This window comes from Streptopelia decaocto (genome assembly GCF_964273445.1).
Source record: "Streptopelia decaocto genome assembly, chromosome: 26".
NCBI classification, from domain to species: Eukaryota; Metazoa; Chordata; class Aves; order Columbiformes; family Columbidae; genus Streptopelia; species Streptopelia decaocto.
In genome coordinates this window covers 2,094,177-2,115,128 of record NC_138681.1, presented here as the reverse complement: position 1 = coordinate 2,115,128, position 20,952 = coordinate 2,094,177, and the positions used below count along the sequence as shown (strand labels likewise).

Sequence of the window (20,952 nt, the reverse complement as noted above, 5' to 3'; positions counted from 1 at the left end):
AGGGACACGAACACAGGGACACGGACATGGGGACGGGGACACACGGACACGGGGGACACAGACACAGGGGACACGAACACAGGGACACGGACATGGGGACGGGGACACACGGACACGGGGGACACGGACACGGGGACACAGGGGACACGGACATGGGGACGGGGACACACGGACACAGGGGACACGGACATGGGGACGGGGACACACGGACACAGGGGACACGGACATGGGGGACACAGACACGGGGGACACAGGGGACACGAACATGGGGACGGGGACACACGGACACGGGGGACACGGACACGGGGGACACAGACACGGGGACACAGACACGGACACAGGGGACACGAACACAGGGACACGGACATGGGGACGGGGACACACGGACACGGGGGACACAGACACGGGGACACAGACACGGGGGACACAGGGGACACAAACACAGGGACACGGACATGGGGACGGGGACACACGGACACGGGGGACACAGACGTGGGGGGACACAGGGGACACGAACACAGGGACACGGGGACATGGACACAGGGACACAGTTGCACACACACGCAGCACTGCACACACCGCTGCCTGTGCGCCGCGTGTACACGCTACATGCATATTGCATGCACACATGCACTATACATGCAGCTGCATGGCGCGCGTGCCTGCTGCGTGCTGCCTGCTTTGCGCGCGTGCCGGTGCTGCTGGGGGGCAGAGGGGGCTCTGCAGCCTCAGGTGCGTGTGCCCCCTGTGCTCTTGCACGCGCGTGTGCGGCGCAGCCCCGTGTAACGCGCGCTCCAGCACTTGGCCCCGCAGCGGGGGCTGCTTGCCATTCCCAGGGGCCAGATCCTGAGCTGGTGCTGTGGCCCTGGAGGCCCATTTGTGACCCCCCCCCCCCAGCAATGAGTCCCCCCTCAGGCTCCTCTTGTCCAGCTCCAGAGCCCCAGCTCCCTCAGCCTTTCCTCACACGGGAGATGCTCCACTCCATCATCTCCGTGTCCCTCTGTGTCCCCGTGCGCCCCTGCATACCCCGCACAGGCTCTGGCTGATGCATTTGTGGCTGCACGAGGGACCCTGTCACCCGCTAAACCTGCTGGGTTTCTGATGTGCACCAGGGGACGTCCTGAGGGGCTTCCCGGTTGTATCTAACGCCCCCCTGCCCGGTGCCAGCGATGGGTCTCGCTCCAGCTCAGCCCTGATCCACCCGAGAGCCCAAACTGCGGGTGGCTGGAGGCGCAGCTCCAGAAGGGGCCAAGCCACGCTGCGTCCTTGTCCCTCCCAGCTCCAGCCCTTCGCCAGCTGCCACTCAAAGCTGTCACCAAGGCCAGCCTATTGCCAGGCCACTCTCCTATAAGACACCCAGGGCTCAGCTGCGCCCGCAGAGCCGGGGACACCCGCCCCAGCACCCCTCATCCCGCTGGCCCAAGCGCCGCCGTGGTGATGGAGCCGGGCACCCCCATGGCAGCCCCGGAGCTCCCTTCTCTGCGCTTCCTAAAGCGGGAGGAGGACGCGGCGCAGCGGGGAGGCAGCGTGGGGGGGGTGTCCCCGTGCAAACGCTTCGACGTCCCCGCGCCGTCCGCAACGAGCAGCCCGGAGCTGCCGCGAACTCCCGCGGGAGCCGCAGGTCCCAGGTGAGCGGGGGCGCGGTGACGCGCGTGAATTGGGGCGCAGTGGGGCGAGCGCGGGGCGGGCGTTGCGCAACGGGGCGCCCGAGCTGGGCGATGCGCCGTGCCCACGGACAGCAAAAGCACCGGCTCTGTAATTTGCACCGCTGCAAGTCGCACGCAGAGCAGCGTTTTGCTGGGTGGCCGAGGGTTTGGGGACGTCCCCCCAACACTCCCATAGCCCCCCATGCTTGGCTTTCCCACTCAAACACAGCGTCCTGGCTGCTTTCCCCTCCCGCCACCCTCAATAACAGTGCTGGGGGTTTATCTCCAGCCTCTCCAGGAGGCTGTAGCAGCCCAGAGCCCACAGGGCAGCAGCCTTGACTGCTCCATATTTCACCGCTATCTGCTCTGCTAGGGTGAAAAATAAGCAGCAATAACCTTCGTGCAGGAACCGTCTCACGGCCGCGCCGCAGACGCGTCTCATGAGGCGGCAATGTGGGGGGATCCCAGCAGGGGCACCCAGGAAAACGTGAGCGGGGCAGGAGCGAGCGCCTCGAAATCTGCCGGAAGTAGAGCAGAGCCCCTTCTGGAGCGGAGCCTCCAGCCACCCGCAGTTTGGGCTCTCGGGTGGATCAGGGCTGAGCTGGAGCGAGACCCATCGCTGGCACCGGGCAGGGGGGCGTTAGATACAACCGGGAAGCCCCTCAGGACGTCCCCTGGTGAACAACAGAAACCCAGCAGGTTTAGTGGGTGACAGGGTCCCTCGTGCAGCCACAAATGCATCAGCCAGAGCCTGTGCGGGGTATGCAGGGGCGCACGGGGACACAGAGGGACACGGAGATGATGGAGTGGAGCATCTCCCGTGTGAGGAAAGGCTGAGGGAGCTGGGGCTCTGGAGCTGGACAAGAGGAGCCTGAGGGGGGACTCATTGCTGGGATCAAGATGGAAAGGGGCAGTGTCAGGAGGATGGAGCCAGGCTCTGCTGGTGACAACCAGGGACAGGACAAGGGGCAATGGGTGCAAACTGCAACACAGGAGGTTCCGCTGGAAGATGAGAAGCAACTTGTTGGGGTGAGGGTGGCAGAGCCTGGCCCAGGCTGCCCAGGGAGGGTGTGGAGTCTCCTTCTCTGCAGACATTCCAACCCCTGGACACCTTCCTGTGGAACCTCAGCTGGGTGTTCCTGCTCCGGGGGGGTTGCACTGGATGAGCTTTCAACCCTCCAGCCCCTCACATCCTGGGGTTCTGTGACTCTGTGACACGCAGGTGCCCAACCAGCACATCTCTCCCTTTCTCTCTCCCCAGGGCAGCTCCGGCCGGGCTCGATGGACAACCCTGTGCCGCCCACGCGTCCTCCATCCCCGGGCAGGCTGGAAGACTTGTGATTTTGTTGTTTCCAATGTCAACGGGAGCAAACAACAAATCCCAGTCTCCGCCCTGCCCGGGGTGCAGGCTCCGCACCGGCACGGGGAACGCTGCACCGCGTCCAACCCTGGTGAAACGTGGTGAAACGTGGTGAAATGTGGTGAAACAACGTGGTGAAACGTGGTGAAACGTGGTGAAACAACGTGGTGAAACGTGGTGAAACGTGGTGAAACGTGGTGAAACAACGTGGTGAAACAATGTGGTGAAATGTAGTGAAACGTGGCCAGGGCTGCGCCAGCAGCTGCAGGGAAACGGGTATCAACTTGCCAGAGAAATTAAAAATAAACTAAGTCAGAGCAAGGTGAAAATGGACCTGAAGGCGACACGGTCACGTTCTGCGGGCAGGTGGCCGAGCCAGCTGGCGGGTCCCAGCACGCTCTAAAATGTGATTTTCTGCCCCAAAATCATGCAGAATTGGGTGAGGAGGCCGAGGAGCATCATTCGCCCCCTTCTACCTCCAGCCCTTCCATGGCTGAGCAAAGAAGCCAAAGCAATTCAACCCTGCAACTCCTCCCTCCTTCACTTTTAAGAGGTTTTATTCCAGTTTGAAGTGTTAGGTTTGGTTATGGGGGGAAAAGACTGCAGTTCTCCTCCAGGGAGGAAGGTCGAATAAAGTGAAAATAAGTTCTTGACAGCAGAAATCTCTCTGAATCAATCAGCCAGATTCGCCGTTACCTGCTGAGGAAATTGCTCCTTCCATTACATTTTAAAGGAATTAATTCTATTTATCAGAGAAAAATGAGAGGAAACAGTCGGCGAGAAACACCTTTGGGAAATTCCTCAGGGAAGCAGAGATACAACGGTGAGAAAGTGCAATTGTTGCTCTGAAAGAGGGTTTTGAACAGCACATTATGGAGGGAAAACTCTCGGGGGGGATTAGGGTTTCACTATAAAGCTCCTTCTCCCCGTCCTCAAAGCCGCCGGTTCCTCCCGAGCTGGGCCGAGCCAGGCCAGGCCTAAAGAGCCCAGTCCCCTGTGGGGACACGGGGCTGGGGGGCGGCATCCAAACCCCCAGAGCGCCCCCCTGCCAGCCCCGCTGGGGACGTGCAGGACCGGCCCCCGCAGCGTTCTCCCCAATTTGAGAGGGGGGATTGGGGCTGTTCCCGCCACCCCGCCCAGAGCCCAGGCCGGAGACTCCACAGGCACAGGGGAGGGGAACGGGTGACAGCGTCTGAACATGAGCCAAGAGGCCACAGGATCCCGGCTGGTGCCAGCACTGGTGTGGCCAGCAGGAACAGGGCAGCGACCGTCCCTGTGCTGGGAATGGGGAGGGAAAACCATGAATCCTGGGGGCAGTTTTAGGCCCCTCAGGACAAGGCTCAAAATGGCGGCACCAGAATCACCTCAGGGCTCAGAATGGCGGCCCCAGGGGTGGCGGGATCACATCCCACCAAGAAAGGCCTTGAGGTACTGGAGCGAGTGGAGAGAAGGGACCGGAGCTGGTGAGGGGCTGGAGCACAAGTGTGATGGAGACTGAGGGAGCTGGGGGGTTCAGCTGGAGAACAGGAGCTGAGGGGAGACCTTCTGATCTCTGAACTGCCTGAAAGGAGCTTGGAGCCAGGGGGGTCGGGCTCTGCTCCCCAGGAACAAGCGCCAGGAGCAGAGGAAACGGCCTCAAGTTGCGCCAGGGGAGGTTGAGGTTGGATTTAGGAACAATTTCTTCCCCAAAGGGCTGTGGGGCATTGGAACAGGCTGCCCAGGGCAGTGCTGGAGTCACCATCCCTGGAGGGCTGGACAGACGGACACGAGGTTCTCAGGACGTGGGGCAGGGACAGGGGTGGGGAATGGTTGGACTCTTGATCCCGAGGGGCTTTCCCAACCAAAGTGATTCTCTGATTCTGTGATTCTTCTCTGCTCCCGAGGCACCAGGATGCCCAGAGCATCAGTTGCAGCAGCTACAGAGCAGAGCTTGCAAAGCCCGCTCAGGAAACAAGGCTCAGCACAACCTTGAGGGAAACTGCTCCTGTAAGGGCTGAGGGGTTGGGAAAAGCTCGTCCCTGTCCCCATGGGGGATGCGACTGTTCCCCCCAGCCCTGCTTCAGCACCAAAGCCACGAATGCACCCGGCTGCTCCGCACAAGGACGCCAAAGCCCCTCGGCAGCGGTGACACCGAGCACAGGGGGCGGCAGCTTTGCCAGATCGCCCCGGGGAAGCTGCCGAGCCGGTAATGAACATCAGCCGCAAACAGAGGCTGCAAGCCGAGATAGCAGCCTGCCCTGTTATCTTTATTTTAGCACCTTGGCTGGCAGCAGGTGAGGAATGATCTCAGACTGACACAGGAGCCGATGCTGCGATGTGGAGAGGCAGAAGAAACGTGTTTTCCTGCTTAAACAAGCAGAGACGGCTGAGGAGCGAACGGTCTCCTCGCTTCTCCCCACATAGATGACGATCATCATCCTCCTTCTGCGGGAAGCGCTGGAGCAAACCATGAACTCGCGAAGGTCCACAGCGCTCTCTGCAAACGACCCCAGATGAAGAATAAAACCCCCTCGCACGCAGATCCCACGCCCACGTGTGATTTACACACCGGCACATCTTGCTCACACCGAGGAAGGAGCTGGAAGGACCGCGGCTGGCCAGAAAAACAGCGGTTTGGGACTAGTTTTGCTGTTGAAAGAGGGACCACAAAGGCCTAAGCTCATTTTTAGCTGCGAAGAAGCCAAATAACAACATTAATAAAGAGCTCGGACCCTACCAGCGCAACCAGGAGCTTCAATACCCATCCTCACGCAACTTCTAGCAAATGCATTTGATGTTTGAAGAGAGGTTGCAAAAAGAAACCCATGTGTACGTGCACAGCCTCCAAGAGGAGAGATTAAAGCTCAGCTTTCTGAACCCTCGTCTAAAAAGCCCTGGTCTTGTTGTGATGCATGTTGCAGAAAGGCAGGAGCGTTTCCAGCCCACGTTGCACTCCCGTGTTTTCTCAAGCGGCTGCTTCTCCACCCACACGCTCCCAGCACCAGTGGGTATTGATAGATCCCATCTCCAACGCGGAGCCGGGTACAGCAGGTTTTACAGGTATCCAGGAAAGCAGCGCTGGATCCCTCCCACTCCCTCTCACTGCCCAGTCCCACCCTGCCACAAGAAACTACAAAACCCCCAAACGAGCGTATGAACAGCAAGCACTGCGATTGCTACGGAAAAGCGGGGTGAACCCGCTGTGCCCAGAGCTGCCCGGGTGCCCCGAACACCCCGGGGGCAGCAGAACACACCGGCTGCTCCTGTGCTGGGTGTCAGGTCACCCAGACAAAGAACTACCGAGAACAGAATCATTTTGGTTGGAAAAGAGCTTTAAGATCGAGTCCAAGCGTTAAACTGATGCTGGCACTGCCCCATGTCCCTGAGAACCTCATGTCCGTCTGTCCAGCCCTCCAGGATGGTGACTCCAGCACTGCCCTGGGCAGCCTGTTCAATGCCCCACAGCCCTTTGGGGGAGAAATTGTTCCTAAATCCAACCTCAGCCTCCCCTGGCGCAACTTGAGGCCGTTTCCTCTGCTCCTGGCGCTTGTTCCTGGGGAGCAGAGCCCGACCCCCCTGGCTCCAAGCTCCTTTCAGGCAGTTCAGAGATCAGAAGGTCTCCCCTCAGCTCCTGTTCTCCAGCTGAACCCCCAGGTCCCTCAGTCTCCATCACACTTGTGCTCCAGCCCCTCACCAGCTCCGGTCCCTTCTCTCCACTCGCTCCAGCTCCTCAAGGCCTTTCTTGGTGGGAGGTGATCCCGCCACCCCTGGGGCCGCCATTCTGAGCCCTGAGGTGATTCCGGTGCCGCCATTTTGAGCCCTGAGGTGATTCCGGTGCCGCCATTTTGAGCCCTGAGGTGATTCTGGTGCCGCCATTTTGAGCTTTGTCCTGAGGGGCCTAAAACTGCCCCCAGCATTCATGGTTTGGCCTCCCCATTCCCAGCAGAGGGACGGTCGCTGCCCTGTTCCTGCTGGCCACACCAGTGCTGGTACCAGCCGGGATCCTGTGGCCTCTTGGCTCATGTTCAGCCCATCACCAACACCCCCAGGTCCTTTTCCATGGGGACGCTTTCCCGTCACCCATCCCCGAGCCTGCGTTGCGTGGGGTTGGTGTGACAAGGTAACCTTGTCCTACACACATTTCAGGCTTCCAAACAGGCACATTTAGGGCTACATTTTGGGCTGGGCTTCACAGCATTTGTTCTGCATCAACAAGGTTTCCTGCCCCGAGAGGGAAGGACACACAGGTGGGGAGGTGGCACAACCCCCGTGGCACAGGGGGACACACGGATTCATCACCAGTAACGCGGGGAGCTCGATCAGCTCCAAGGTGGCAATCAAGGAAGATACATGGAGTGCAGGGAGACAGATGGTTGTGCGCATTTATTTGTCTTTGATAAAAATGGTATGCAAATTACACAGCCATGGAGGCTCTTGGGACAGTATCACCCTGCTGGTCCTCGGGGAGTTCCTTGGAGAGTCCTAACATTGAAACACACCAAAATGGGAGGGGGGGATGGAGGATGGATCTAAACTGGGAAGAACATGAACTTCAACATCTTCCAGTGAAGCAAAATGATTGTTATTTTTTTCAATTTCTCTTGTTGTTGTTGTTTTTACAGCCTACTGAGCACAAGAGCCACCAAAGCCCTGACACCCCTGCGCAAAGTGACGTACCCTTTTGGAACACGCTCTTCCGCACGGCGCTCTCAACTCAAGCTCAAGAACAACAAGCCTGATCTCTGGAGGGTTCCTTTATACCACCCAGGCTCCTTTATACCATCCCAAGAGCGTAAAGTGGCCGCATTTCAAACGTAGTTGTCACGCAGGTGAACCCTCTACCAGATCAGAGCCACCTGTGCGCAGGGGACACAGGCTCAGCTCATCCCACGGAACATTAAGACAAATGACATCAGAAATTTCCAGGTTATTTCCATTTTTTCTTTTGATCCATTCCCAATAAGATGCCGGGAGAAATAACCAAACCCCAAACTTGGCTCAAGTTTTAAATATTTGCCTGAAAGGAGGGCTAAGGGAGGGAATCATGTACAGTTAAAATCAAGCTACTCAAAACACAATCATTCAGGTAAGTAACTAGAAGTATCGCCTCTACCATCTAGAGAGAGAGAGAAGAGTGTCTGAGACAGAGATATTTAGGAAAAAATACACATCTGAAGTCTCTGTGGCCACGATGAGAACTGGAATCCACATACAAGCCAGTTAAAGAGCATTTCAACATGAAATCTTAACTTAGTAGGAAGGGCAGGGCTTAAGCTGTATTTTTTTTGTTGTTTGTTTTAAATACATGGACAGCTGTCAGATATGAAAATGATGGTGGGCTTTCCTGAAAGATCCCCTTGTGCATGTGTATGGATGCATGTGCTGGCGTCGGTGGGGCAGCGTGACAAGAGTTTAGGAAGGCTGGGAGCCCAGCAGTCTCTCAATAGCTGCATTGATGTCTCCACCGGTGGCAATAAGCGCCTGCAGGTTGGCCTCACGATTAATGAAGCCCATTGCGTTCAGCTGCTCCAGCTGCTGTTGGAATCGCACTTCAGGGCTCTGCGCCTACGGGGGGAAAGGACAAAGACCTTAGAGATCAACGTCCAACACGGGCAGGGCGAGCGGCGACGGCTGAGCAGGGAGCCTGAGCTCAGCTTTAGGTGTGCTGAACCGCTCCAGGCTGGTTTAGTCCCAGCTCTGCACCGGGTGGAAGCAGCACCAGGAGAGGATCCTTGACACTCAAACCTGTGCCAAGGGTTCCGACAGCCCAAAGAACCACCCAGCCTGACACAACAGACTTCACAGAAAGCACCATGCCCAAGAGAAACCTGTTGCGAACCACAGAGCGGGGTGGGATCGGGACAACCTCTTGCTCCCCCCACTAAAATCATATCGGGTGTTACATACTTGAGAGCTTCCTCCGGCCAGCAGCTGGATCATCTGCTGCATGAGCTGCTGTTGGGGGTTCCCACCCCCAGCGGGAGAGGCACTGGCCGGTGTGGAAGCGGAGGGAACGGGATTCTCCGGGATTGTGCTTCCTCCTGTGGAGGACGGGGGCACTCGAGGCAAGCCGAAGGAGCCGAGGCTGCGGAGGAAAGCAGGGCCACTCAGGACAAGCTGACACTCGTGGGCGTCCCTCGAGAGCCGGGCAGCGCGGTGCCCAGTGGGCTCTGCCCGCAGTGAGGCCCGTACTACAGCTCTGTGAGTTAAACCGGCACATTTGCGTCCCGGTCGCACAAGGTGTAGGTGTAAACGTTCCTAACGGAGGCACAAGCGTGTCCCACGCTGCCCGTCTGCCCCCACGCACCCACCCAACCTCGGGGCTGCGCGTCTCACACTGTTCCTCAGAGATACAATTATTGCGTTCTGCCGATACCAACTATCGCAAACAAAAGATGGGGAAGGGACCGAGCGGTTTCCAACGCTTTCCTCCAAAAAGAAAGGGTCAAGGATTTCCTGCGTGAAGTATGAGCGGAAAGCGCTAATTAGCTGGAGCTCTGAGGCCTGGAGGTGCACACGATTCTCCGTGACAGTGCCCTAAGCAGATCTCGATGAATCAACAGCCTGCTGGTATCGAGCACATCAGCTCTGCCCACAGAAACCCACTGGAAAGCGTTTCTTACCTTGGCACTAGTCCTGGGGCCTCCGTTTGCAGCGTCTGGAGTCCCTGTTGGATTTGGAGGAGAGCCTGCATGGCGCGGGGGTTGGTGAGAATGGAGAGGGAGTCTGGGTTCTGCATCTGCGAACAAAGGCAAAAAGACACAGCGGTACCAACCAGCGAGAGCTTCCGCGGCCAGAGATCCACCGGCTTTAAATCCGCACGAAAATCAGCGCAGCGCCTCCGGCCCTGCGGCCAGAGCGAACCTGCGAGGCTGGTTCCTCCTCCGAGTCTCCAGACTGCAGGGCGCACCCCCAGGGATCCTCGCCGAGTTCAGATCCAATTTCCGAAACGAACTAGGTGAATCGGTTTAGAAGGGGGGAGGGGGCACACGCCTTCGGAACTGAAGTGATTTTATTTGATTTACCTGAGCGAACCAGCTGCTCTAGCGCAATTAGGCGTTTTAATTTTTGTAAGCTCGTTACAGTGACTGTCCACACAGGGGATTCATGTAGCTTAACTAGTCTAATTTGAAATCCACCTTTAGGTAATTTAAATGCCTTAATATCGTTTGCCTTGTCTAAGCAAGCTCTCCCTTCCTCTCTCCCCTGTGCAAACCCCTTTCTTTCACAGCCCGAACCACCCAAGCCCACGTGCTTCGTACTCCGCTTGACTAAGCAGCCGAGATACTCCCTTTCCTCCAGAGGACGGAAAAGCCGTGGAGCGTGGGGGCTGAGAGCAGCACAGGGCCAGCCAGGGGCCTTTACCTGCTGCAGGAAGACAGGGAGCTGAAGGCGGAGCTGTTCTTGAAGCTGTGGATTCCCAGCAAAGAGGGGGACATTTACCATGATCTAGCAAGAGACAGCACACGTAGGCAGGGTCAGAGGGTTGTTGCCACCGGCTCTTAAACCCTATGTAACTAAGCCATGAAGAACAACTCTTCCAACCGAAATGATTCTATGATTCTAAGTCAGTCATGCCCCTGACTCCCTCCCTGGCCTTTCAAGACGTTCTCCTGCTCACGGGGACTGAACGGGGACAGCTCAGTGTTGAACAGGGGCCACTTGGCCACGGGCAGAGAGAAGGGCCATTCCCTGTCCCTCTCAAAGCCACCTGCTTTTGCTAAGCCGCAGTGTTCAGCCTTCAAGCTACGGAGAACAACAAAACTGTCTATATTCACCCAGCTTTCCGGTTTCTGCAAGAGGAACCGCTCCCGGCTATGGGAGCGGAGCGGTCTCACAAGCATCGTGCTCACGGCCCGTCTGACAAGACAACTGCAACACTTTTACCTGTGCCGCAAAGTCCGGGTTCTGGGCGAGGGTTTGCATCATGCTCCGCATATAAGGGGCAGAGATCATGTTCTGCATCAGCTGAGGATTTTCAGAAATCTGCTGCAGGAGTCCTTGCATCTCCGGGCTGTTAAACATGCCTGCAAGGGCAACGGGAAGAGGAGACAAAGGAAAACTCCTTACAAGCCGCAAATACAACATAGAACAGCAAGTTCTTTACTTCATCCCCTGCTCAACGGCAAATACGGCTGCCGACAGCCATGGCAATGCTTTGCTTGCCGCTTTCCCTCACTCTCCAGGGCTGCAGGGACATAAGAGTTCCCAAAAACCCTGCAACAGGCACACAAAATAACTCATTTGTGCTTGCACCTGGGCTAGAATCATTCATCTGGGGAGCAGCCAGGGACCGGCGCTCCAAAGACAGGGAACCACCCTCCAAAGTGAGGGAAGCACCTCCAAAGAGAGGGAAGCACCTCCAAAGAGAGGGAAGCACCCCCCAAAGAGAGGGAAGCACCCCCCAAAGAGAGGGAAGCACCCCCAAAGAGAGGGAAGCACCCCCAAAGAGAGGGAACCGCCCTCCAAAGAAGCCTGTTCTCAGCAGCACCCTCTGGTTCCTCTGTTGCTCACGTACCAGCCCCGATGCTCGCGGCGTTCAGCCCAAAGGGGTTGGATACAGTCGGTGTGCTCTGTGTGCTTCCCGAACCAGCGCTCCCTTCACTGCTGGGCGCCTGGCTCTGGGAAGCAGGAGGCGTGGGGCTCCAGGGGTTCGGTAACGGCTCTCTGTTCTCCGTCCGCAAAGGCTGAGAGCTCGAGCTATCAGAATTCCCCGTCAAGGAAGAGAAGGGATTGTTGCCAAACTAGGGAAAAAGAAATAGGTGTGATCAGCCAGCAGAGAACGTCACATTGGCCCCACCGCTGTATGAGCTAGGGAACGGCCCATCGTATTCATCCAGGTCCAGAATTTCCTTAACACTTGGAGTAATTTGCCTCCGGAGAAATCTGTAATCCACAACACACCTCACTTAGCAAAAGGCCAGGCTCAAGAAGCTGCCGCAGCGCTAGATTTGGCTCCGAAACACCCATGTGAAATCAGCACCCGGCCACGCCGGCAGGTAATGCCAGACGGGAGCGCATCTGCACAGCCGTCTGCAGGCAGACCTGCGCCCGCTCCCCCTGCGCGCCGAGCCAGCTGCAGCCCAGCCAGCTCCAACCCCAAGGCGTCAGGCTTGAGCTAATCCAGCAAGCCCTGCCGAGAGCAGAGGGCTGTGCTAACGAAGCTACGGGGCCTTCGCTTTGGCCACAGCTGCTATCCAGCCTGCTCGGAGACCAAAGGAGCCAGAGCAGCTCCCTGCTCAGATACCTTCTAAGAAAAGCAGACAAGTGGTGCTGCGCAACAGTCTCTTGCCAGCGGCTGCGTTCATTATCTTTGGGAAGGCAGCCCCGTTAGTGCGGGGTTCAGGGAAAAACCCCTTTTCCGTGCTCAGCGCACGGCACCCCGCTTACGGCAACGCAGGCGGTACCTGCTCCCTGGCTGCGCTGAACATGGGCTCCTGGATGTCCGTGTACATGCGGCGCAGGGCGTTGTATCCTCCCGGAATGCTCTCGAGGTTACTCAAAGCACGGTCCTGGTTGCGCATCATCTCCTGCATCATGGCAGGGTTACGAGCCAATTCCATTGTCTGCAAGAAGGAGGGAAACGTGGAAAGCTCAGGTGTGCGGGTACCACGGAAGGCCAGAGTGGATCAAGAGACTGGTTAGCAGCCCAGTGGTATTCTACTGAGCCACCAGCCAGGCACTGCAAGGGTTAAATCTCAGCTCCCAGAAGAAAGAGTATAATTAAACCCATTTCACAGCCAGAGAGCAGAGAGATCACTTATCCAAGCAGGGAGAGCCCAGGGATCCTGGCTCCTCCCATCCTTGCTCAGCTCTCTTCTTTCTCAACCTCAATTCAGCTGGATGAGATTGTTTTGTGTCTAAGCAGTATCGGGACATCCAAACATTTACCATCCATATGTTCCCACTCAAAGGAGATGGACCGCGTTCAAAAACTGAGAAGGTGGAAGAGATTGGATCCTTTCCATTTCCAGAAAAACAAGAAACCCACCCTCTCCAGGGTTCTGATGTGTCTCCCCTGCACAAGGAACATCCAGATCTCGTTTGAGGAGCTGTTTAAGGACGGATCGTGCCCAATTTAGTCCTATAGCTCTAGAATTTCATGTATGGCCAAGAGAGTTGAGCAGAAGATAACCAAGAGGATGATGGAGGGGAGGCTCATTCAGCAACAACCCGGAAAGGCCTCCTGACAAACCTTCCTGAGGGAACAGCAGAGTCCTCTCAAGCTGTTTAACACTTGGCTCTCACTCGTCTCTTATGCTTCCCTGCCGAGGAGCCTTTGCTGCTCCAGCCAGCGGGTCCTCAAGGGCACGGGCCCTCTCTGTGCTGCGATTGTACAGAACATCGAGACCTTTAGGATCCTGGCCTGTAACTAGCGCTCCCCACTGATACAAGCAGTAAAATACCGACTGTACAGCTCTGCAGTCTGTACTTTATCAAGAGAGAAATGAAAAACTTTCGCAGTAGCTTCACTTCTCTGTGATTGCTTTTACTCCCGCTCCTGAATCAGAACACACAAGTCTTTATGCAGCGTGCCAGGATGATCCCAGCATCCCTTTTTTTGCTCAACACATGATGAATTCAATAGCCCTGAAAGGCAGATAAGAGTTGGAAGCATGTGGGTTGAGTAATCAGTATTCACATAACTCAAGACCACCATCTGTTTGTGGGGAGCTTACAGCAGGAAGGAAGAGATCTCTAAAAATCACCAATCTGGCATCCACACGCTCCCTTTGGAGAGCAGACACTGACGCTGGTCCACAAAGATGCTCCTGAACACGCTTTAAACCAGGTCGTGGCATTTTGACTCACCTGCCTCATGAGCTCTGGGTTATTCAGCATGTGGCTTATCTCCGGATTTCGCTCCATGAGCTGCTGCATCTGGGGGTTGGCCATGATCATCTGTCTCATGAGGTCAGGGTTAGACATCATGTTCTGCACCAAGGGGTTCTCCATGATCTGAGAAAGCATCTCTGGGTTGGACATCAGCTGCCGCTGCATCTGCTGCTGGAGCTCCATGAAGTTGGCAGAGCCCATCCCAAGGTTGCCCAGCCCAGTGATGCCACCAAAGCCAGCTGGAGAGAGAACAACACGCGTGGAGAGAGGCAAGAGTCAGTGACTGTCACTCACTGCAGAAAGGAGACAAGCACAGCAGCTGAACTGCACCCACGCTGATCCAGGGCGATCCCGTACTCCCGCAGCAGCCAGCTCTGAGGCAGGACAGCCCTGAGCACGCTCCACCGAGGGCTTCGGCATTATCACAGAATCAGAGAATCGGTTTGATTGGAAAAGCCCCTCAAGATCATCGAGTCCAACCATAACCCACCCCTGTCCCTGCCCCATGTCCTGAGAACCTCATGTCCGTCTGTCCAGCCCTCCAGGGATGGTGACTCCAGCACTGCCCTGGGCAGCCTGTTCAATGCCCCACAGCCCTTTGGGGAAGAAATTGTTCCTAAATCCAACCTCAACCTCCCCTGGTGCAACTTGAGGCCGTTTCCTCTGCTCCTGGCGCTTGTTCCTGGGGAGCAGAGCCCGACCCCCCTGGCTCCAAGCTCCTTTCAGGCAGTTCAGAGATCAGAAGGTCTCCCCTCAGCTCCTGTTCTCCAGCTGAACCCCCCAGGTCCCTCAGCCACTCCCATCACACTCGTGCTCCCTTCCCCAGCTCCGTTCCCTTCTCTCAACTCGCTCCAGCGCCACAAGGTCTCTCTTGCTGTGGGGGCCCAAAGGAAAGCGAGGTACGCCAGTGGAAGTGAGTCACGCGAAGCCCAGAGCACACACAAACAACTCCAGGGGTCAAGATCCCCAACTCCTTGGTCTAATCCTAGGAAATTCATCTTTTGTGTCACATCCTCTCACAGCCATCACTTACACAGGATGGATGTCGCACTGTTAGGGCCTCCATCTCCAGGACCTCCCATGGTCCCTGACCCACTGCTCCGTCTGCTGCCGCTCCCTGCGTCAGGAGCAGAGCTGCTGGATGTGGAAGGCTGAGATGGGGCAGCAGGAGAAGAAGGGGTTGCAGTGGGGGCAGAAGCAGCATTGGGGGCAGAAGCAGCAGATGTTGGATCCTGGACCCTGAAAAGAAACAAAACAAGGTGTTAAACTGCTAAGATTCGGGAAAGGCGAGCAGCGTCCTCTACGGGGGACACCGGAGGGCGTGCTCCACGCTGACCAAGCCTCCTGTCCCGCTGCCGTCCCTGGCTGCTCCCGCTCCCACCAGACGGACACACAGCTCTGCTCCCAGATGCCTTCCAAGTGCTGGAATCTGCCTCCCATCCTGAGGTACAACCACCCCTGACATTTTCTTCTGGCCCACATGAAGTGGCTTGACTGGTCTTACCCTGAGTCGTATCGAGCTTTTCCTTGAATCACCCTGAACTATTTACCTCAGCTATATCCCTGAGCAATGAGTTTGCTCCAAACAGGAAAATCCTCCTGCTGCTCCCACAGAAACCACAGGAGGTTACAGCCAGGCTAGTGCACGGGGTAAACAAGAATCTGCTTTTCTGCAAATCATCCCATGCACCCAATGTTCCTATCAGTGCTCCTGGGGGCAAAAAGAAGTATTGGCGTTACTCTACAGATAGGGAAACTGAGGCACGAAGCAGGTAGCACCTGTGCTGTGAAGCTGCAGAACGTTTCTGGTCAGCTTGGCTCCAAATTCATCATCTGCTGCACCTTGGACACATCTCCATCCAACACAAGTTGACTAGAGCTTCTAATACACACACGTAGACACTGCGCCCACAAAACACAGCGTAGCAGATGCTGGACATCAGCTACATTGACTTAAACCAACCCAAACTAGTACCTTGTAATCGCGCCTCCTCCTCAGGATTCTTATAAGAATTTGAAAGAGAACATGTAAAGATTCTCTGAAACATCTGCAGTCATGACAGTGAGTCCTGAACTAGTGCTGAAGAGCTTTCACATGAAATTAGACAACAAAATTCACTTTACTTGCCTCAGATAAGAAACGTTACTATGACAAGTAAATAAGAACAATGGTTTCTTGATTTTTTTGTTCCCAAACCAAGAATGATTCCTTTCTAACTCCCCTTCCTTTTTCACTCTTATTCTAGGAGTTCAAGAACAAAAATCCAACTGAAGGTCCCTGTCCACTTTCCAGACTCATCCGAAAAGCAGCAGCCACTGAACAGGAGGCAGAGAGCGGGGAAACAAAGCAAAAAGGAAGCTGAACAAAAAAGGAAGAAGGAAGCTGGAGAGAGGTCACTTGGTTTCTCTCAGCACAGGAAGAAGCTGTGACACCTTCAGTAAACACTTATCTGTGACTATTAGAGGGAAAAAAATTAGCGGTCCAGGACAGCTCTCTGATTTACCCTTCACAATGGTTCACGAGTACCGCAGCTTGCGGTGGAGCCAGCGGTAAACAACATCAGCCTGTCGCGCTACCTGGAGATGCAGAATCCAGAGAGAGGCCTCCTGCAGCAGCTGACAATACACATGTTTGTCCTCGTGAAAAAAAGCGAGAAGAGAAATAAATAAAAGCACTAATCTTGACTAAGGCAGTAAGGCAGCTCTCCCAAGGGACAGCAGGGCTGTGCAAAGAGCCGCTCAGCGGGAGCCTGAGCAGAGCGCAGCAGGGAGCCCAAGCAAAGAGCCTCTGGCTATCAACAAGATGTGGCTGCACCTCAAGTCCAGCAATTGTTCCCAAGAACCGTCTGTGCCCACTGGGAAAAGCCTAAAGCGCAGCATCTTGTGGTCAGTCCTGTGTCCTTCCCTCATGCCCGGTGCAGAGGGACACAAGCCCAGTCCAAACGGAGCGACCATGCGCTGCAGCTGCAGCGCTGCGCTTGAGCCAAGAGCCACACGCCGTCATACGTCCACACGTCCCCTCCGAGGCGGAGCACCCACCTGCCTGTGGACAGGCCTATAGGTACCCCAAGGAAACACTGTTGTGCCCTATAGATAGTGCTGTGGCCACGTGGCACGCGTGCCGTGGCACCGAGAGAGCACGGCACAGGCTCACATCAGAGTATAGGACAGGAAGAGAAAGAAAACACGGGTATTAGTTTCCACTTTGACACAAATTCACTTGGGAAAATAATTTCTGCTCATAGCAACTTTGTTAGAACTAGGATGGTATCAAGTTCTGATGGGTTCTTTCAAGATTACTATGTTATAAACGCTTAAAATACATAAAGCCACATACATAAGTTGTGTTAAAGAAGAGTCAGCCCCACCAGGTACTTGCCACAAACCTACACAGGTGTGTAACGTATGGAAAAGACAGGCCAAGGTACAAAGCCCACAGCTGTATGGCAAAGCCACAGCGGGGCCAGTTTTACTGCTGATCACGGCTGCAGCCTCATATAGAGCCTGGAGCCGGCGCTCGGGCCACCAAAACTGCTCCGCTTTGGTCACCGACAGCGCAGAAAAGCTTCACTATCGCTTATTCCCCTCACTCAGCCCCAAAAATGAAACAGTTTCTTACTTCTGTGGAGTCTTAATGACCAAGTGTACAGTCAGCCCATCTTTGATCCCGTGTTGATTCAACGTGTCTCCATCCTTCAGGATCTTCCCGGCAAAGATCAGAACCAGCTGATCCTGTTTGGCTTTAAACCTCCTGGAAATCTCTTCTTTGAACTGAAAAACAAACAAAGCGCTTTTCAGGCAAAGGACCAAGACCAGAAATGTAAAGCTAAGACTCCAGATATCACATCCACTATGCAAACAGCATAAGAAAGCGACGGTCCTTCAGTACCTCACCCAAAAGGAGCCCATGCAGGTACCAATTCAGTCACCGGTTGCTGAGGATGTCTGAGGTGTTAAGGAAAAAAAAAGGCAAGTCTACACTTACAAAATGCGGAGTAAATTTCAAAAATAATAGAGCAATTACCTCAAGATGAGCTGAAGGCTTCCAAAGCAAGATCAAGCGTGGCTCTTAGGTCTAATCCGAATATACCACTTATCCTCTGAATGCCTGATTTGTCTTTTTTATTCTCTGCTCATTTGATTTTTTTTTTTCCTAAGGAAAGCCCAAGTCTGATTTAATACAGGACAGAGCTCAATGGAAAAGGGAACAATCCTTTGTCAGCCAATGGAAATAAACTAGGTCTTCTCCAATTCCTATTTCTGCAACTGAATTCCCTCTGAGCGTGCCACGCCACGGAACACTGGCACCTCTTTACTGTGTGATGGGCTGGGATTAACACCTGCCCATAAAATTGGCATTGTTAGGGGGCATTCCCAAGCTGATTTAGGAGGAAAAAAGGCCTTGTCTTTGGAAGCCACCAACTACAGGATTTCCAAGAGAAAGACAAGCACACATCTCTCCCGGAGGAACTCGCAGCGTTTGCACCTGAACCATCAAAAATAACATCTAGGAGAGCGCAGCGCCGGCTCATCGTGGTCACAAAGCTTCCCGCTCTCCCTCATCGCATCCCACTCATACCGCGGGGCTCCCGGAAACCGAGCGGGGAGGAGCAGGAGGGCACAGGGACCCCAGATCTCCGGCAGGGCTTTCACACCCCCAGCCTCGCGCCCTGCACCCCAGACCAAAGCCAAGAAGCCGAGCGCCGTGCCCATGTCAGCTCGGCCCCTTCCACGGCGCCGCAGCAGCCCTGGCGAAGCCCAGGTCCCGTCCCGCTCGCCCCACGCCGCGGTGGAGCTCCCCGGCAGGAGCGGACCTCCCTGTCCCCTTCCCTCTGCTCCATCCACCCTTTGCCCCAAATCCTCGCCCAGCCCCTCTCCTCTCGCTCAAGGGATCGCCGCCGTGCCCGTGGAGCCCCCTGGCAGGAGGGGACCTCCCTGTCCCCCTTCCCTCTGCTCCATCCACCCTTTGCCCCAAATCCTCGCCCAGCCCCTCTCCTCCCGCTCGAGGGATCTGCCTCCCACCCCACAACACCCAAAGCTGCTTCTCCCCATCGCAACACCCTCCTCCAACCAACTACTCGCAGAACACCCCCCCTTCTCCTCCCCAATCCTCCCCACAGGCACCAGAGCTCCCCCCTCTGACCCCTCCCCACGAATCCGCTCCCCCGGCCCCCCGCACACCCCAACAGCGCCCTGGGTTCCACACCCCCCCGGACCGCTCCCCCCGCCCCGAACTGTCCCCAAGTGTCAGCTCCCCAGCCCCCCCTGAGCACCTGCCCTCCCCCAGGGCTCCCAGCTCCCCCACAGCCCGGCTCCCATAAGGCCCCAAAGGCCAAAGGGGGTGCCCCCAAAGTCTTCCCAGCTCCCCAAAAATCCTCCGGGTCCCTGTGCCCCCCACTTCCCACCCAAAGCCATGATCCCCCACTTCTCGGGACCCCCAGCTCCCTCACTCCCCCTCGAAAGCCCTCACCCCTCCCCAAAGCCAAGTTCCTCCCCTAAAAAAGACCCCGCCCCCCCCCAGCCAGGCCTCCCCTGTGTCCCTCACCCCCACACCAGCCTCCCCTCGCCCCTCCGCACCCCCCAGGCCCGCCCCCACCTCGCGCACGGAGGCGCCGTCCGCGATGACGATCTCCTCCTTGTCCTTGGGGGTCTTGACCGTGACGCGGATCAGAGCCCCCCCGGGGCCGGCCGGCCCCGCCTCGCCCTCCCCGCCGGGGCCGGGCCCGCCGCCGCTCGGCTCCGCCATCTTCGCCGCCGCCGGAGAAAGGCAGCGCGCGCCGCCGACGCAAGAGCGCCGCCCCGGCCTCCCCCCCAACGCGGGCGCTACCGCCCCCTGGCGGCTCGGCGGGGAGATACAGCGCCAGGGGCACGGGGTGGGGGTAAAGGGACGGGAGAGATCACAAAATGACAGAAGCACAGAATGTCAGGGGTTGGAAGGGACCCCAAAAGCTCATCCAGTGCAGGAGCAGGAACACCCAGCTGAGGTTCCACAGGAAGGTGTCCAGGGGGTTGGAATGTCTGCACAGAAGGAGACTCCACACCCTCCCTGGGCAGCCTGGGCCAGGCTCTGCCACCCTCACCCCAACAAGTTGCTTCTCATCTTCCAGCGGAACCTCCTGTGTTGCAGTTTGCACCCACTGCCCCTTGTCCTGTCCCTGGTTGTCACCAGCAGAGCCTGGCTCCATCCTCCTGACACTGCCCCTTTCCATATTTAACTCTGCCAACTGTTTCTGCGAGGGCTCTCTGGGTACTTGAGGAAGATCAGCAGAGCTGGGTGCTGTGGGCTGCTCCAGCTGGCTCAGGTGCTTCATTACCAGTTGTACAAGGTTCAACAAAACCAGGCGCACTTGGCAGTTTTGGGCTCCTCACACCAAGAAAGGCCTTGAGGTGCTGGAGCGAGTGGAGGGAAGGGAGCGGAGCTGGTGAGGGGCTGGAGCACAAGTGTGATGGAGACTGAGGGACCTGGGGGGTTCAGCTGGAGAACAGGAGCTGAGGGGAGACCTTCTGATCTCTGAACTGCCTGAAAGGAGCTTGGAGCCAGGGGGGTCGGGCTCTGCTCCCCAGGAACAAGCGCCAGGAGCAGAGGAAACGGCCTCAAGTTGCGCCAGGGGAGGTTGAGGTTGGATTTAGGAACAATTTCTTCCCCAAAGGGCTGTGGGGCATTGAACAGGCTGCCCAGGGCAGTGCTGGAGTCACCATCCCTGGAGGGCTGGACAGACGGACAGGAGGGTCTCAGGACATGGGGCAGGGACGGGGTGGGGGACGGTTGGACTGTTGATCCCGAGGGGCTTTCCCAGCCAAACCGCTCCCGCCCATCCCGCAGCAGCGGCCATGGCGCCGCCGCTCAGGGACTGCAGTTCCCGGCGCGCTCTGCGCCCCCGCCCCGCGCCGGGCGCGGCCGCCCCGCCCGCCCCGCCATCCGGCGGCCGCCATGCTGCGCCCCAAAGCGCTGACGCAGGTGCTGAGCCAGGCGAACACCGGCGGCGTGCAGAGCACCCTGTGAGTTGGGGCTGGGCGAGGGGCCGCCGGCCCCCCCGGGGCTGGGGGAGCAGCGCCGGGCTGGCCCGGCCCCGCTCGGCGCGGGGAGGGTGCGCCTGCGGGAGATGCGGCTGCCCCTGCCCTGGAAATGGC

General features: G+C 57.0%; 3 protein-coding genes across 4 annotated transcripts in view; 2 read left to right on the top strand and 1 right to left on the bottom strand.

Moving 5' to 3' along the window:
- Positions 1 to 20,952, top strand: part of CRABP2 (cellular retinoic acid binding protein 2) — a 355,112-nt gene that overhangs the window by 284,476 nt on the left and 49,684 nt on the right. The gene's annotated exons all lie outside the window — the stretch shown is intronic.
- LAMTOR2 (late endosomal/lysosomal adaptor, MAPK and MTOR activator 2) overlaps positions 1 to 20,952 on the top strand; it is a 74,894-nt gene that overhangs the window by 51,082 nt on the left and 2,860 nt on the right. Inside the window, exon 2 of the mRNA XM_082073425.1 lies at positions 20,748 to 20,820. Within this exon, the coding sequence (XP_081929551.1) occupies positions 20,753 to 20,820 (68 nt within the window). The 5' untranslated portion in view covers positions 20,748 to 20,752. The remainder of the gene's footprint in view (positions 1 to 20,747; positions 20,821 to 20,952) is intronic.
- Positions 7,350 to 19,597, bottom strand: UBQLN4 (ubiquilin 4). Of its 2 annotated transcripts, XM_082072896.1 has the most exons (11): positions 19,418 to 19,597; positions 17,441 to 17,592; positions 14,855 to 15,060; positions 13,798 to 14,060; positions 12,393 to 12,551; positions 11,504 to 11,729; positions 10,873 to 11,012; positions 10,351 to 10,434; positions 9,609 to 9,724; positions 8,893 to 9,070; positions 7,350 to 8,550 (listed from the first exon to the last, which is right to left on the bottom strand). In XM_082072896.1, the coding sequence occupies exons 1-11, from the start codon at positions 19,565 to 19,567 to the stop codon at positions 8,398 to 8,400; spliced, it is 1,827 nt and encodes a 608-aa protein (XP_081929022.1). In that variant the 5' UTR covers positions 19,568 to 19,597; the 3' UTR covers positions 7,350 to 8,397. The 2 variants fall into 2 exon arrangements, with proteins under 2 accessions (XP_081929022.1, XP_081929023.1); XM_082072897.1 differs by lacking the exon at positions 10,351 to 10,434.

Bases quoted from the DNA above. Each gene is read 5' to 3' on its own strand.
- UBQLN4 (XM_082072896.1), bottom strand. From the start codon at position 19,567: ATGGCGGAGCCGAGCGGCGGCGGGCCCGGCCCCGGCGGGGAGGGCGAG. The intron at 9,725-10,350 runs GTAAAGGCCCCT...CTTTGTTCGCAG, and splicing joins TCCCTGTCTTCCTGCAGCAG to ATGCAGAACCCAGACTCCCT. The intron at 9,071-9,608 runs GTAAGAAACGCT...TTTCCTCCGCAG, and splicing joins GCCCCAGGACTAGTGCCAAG to CCTCGGCTCCTTCGGCTTGC.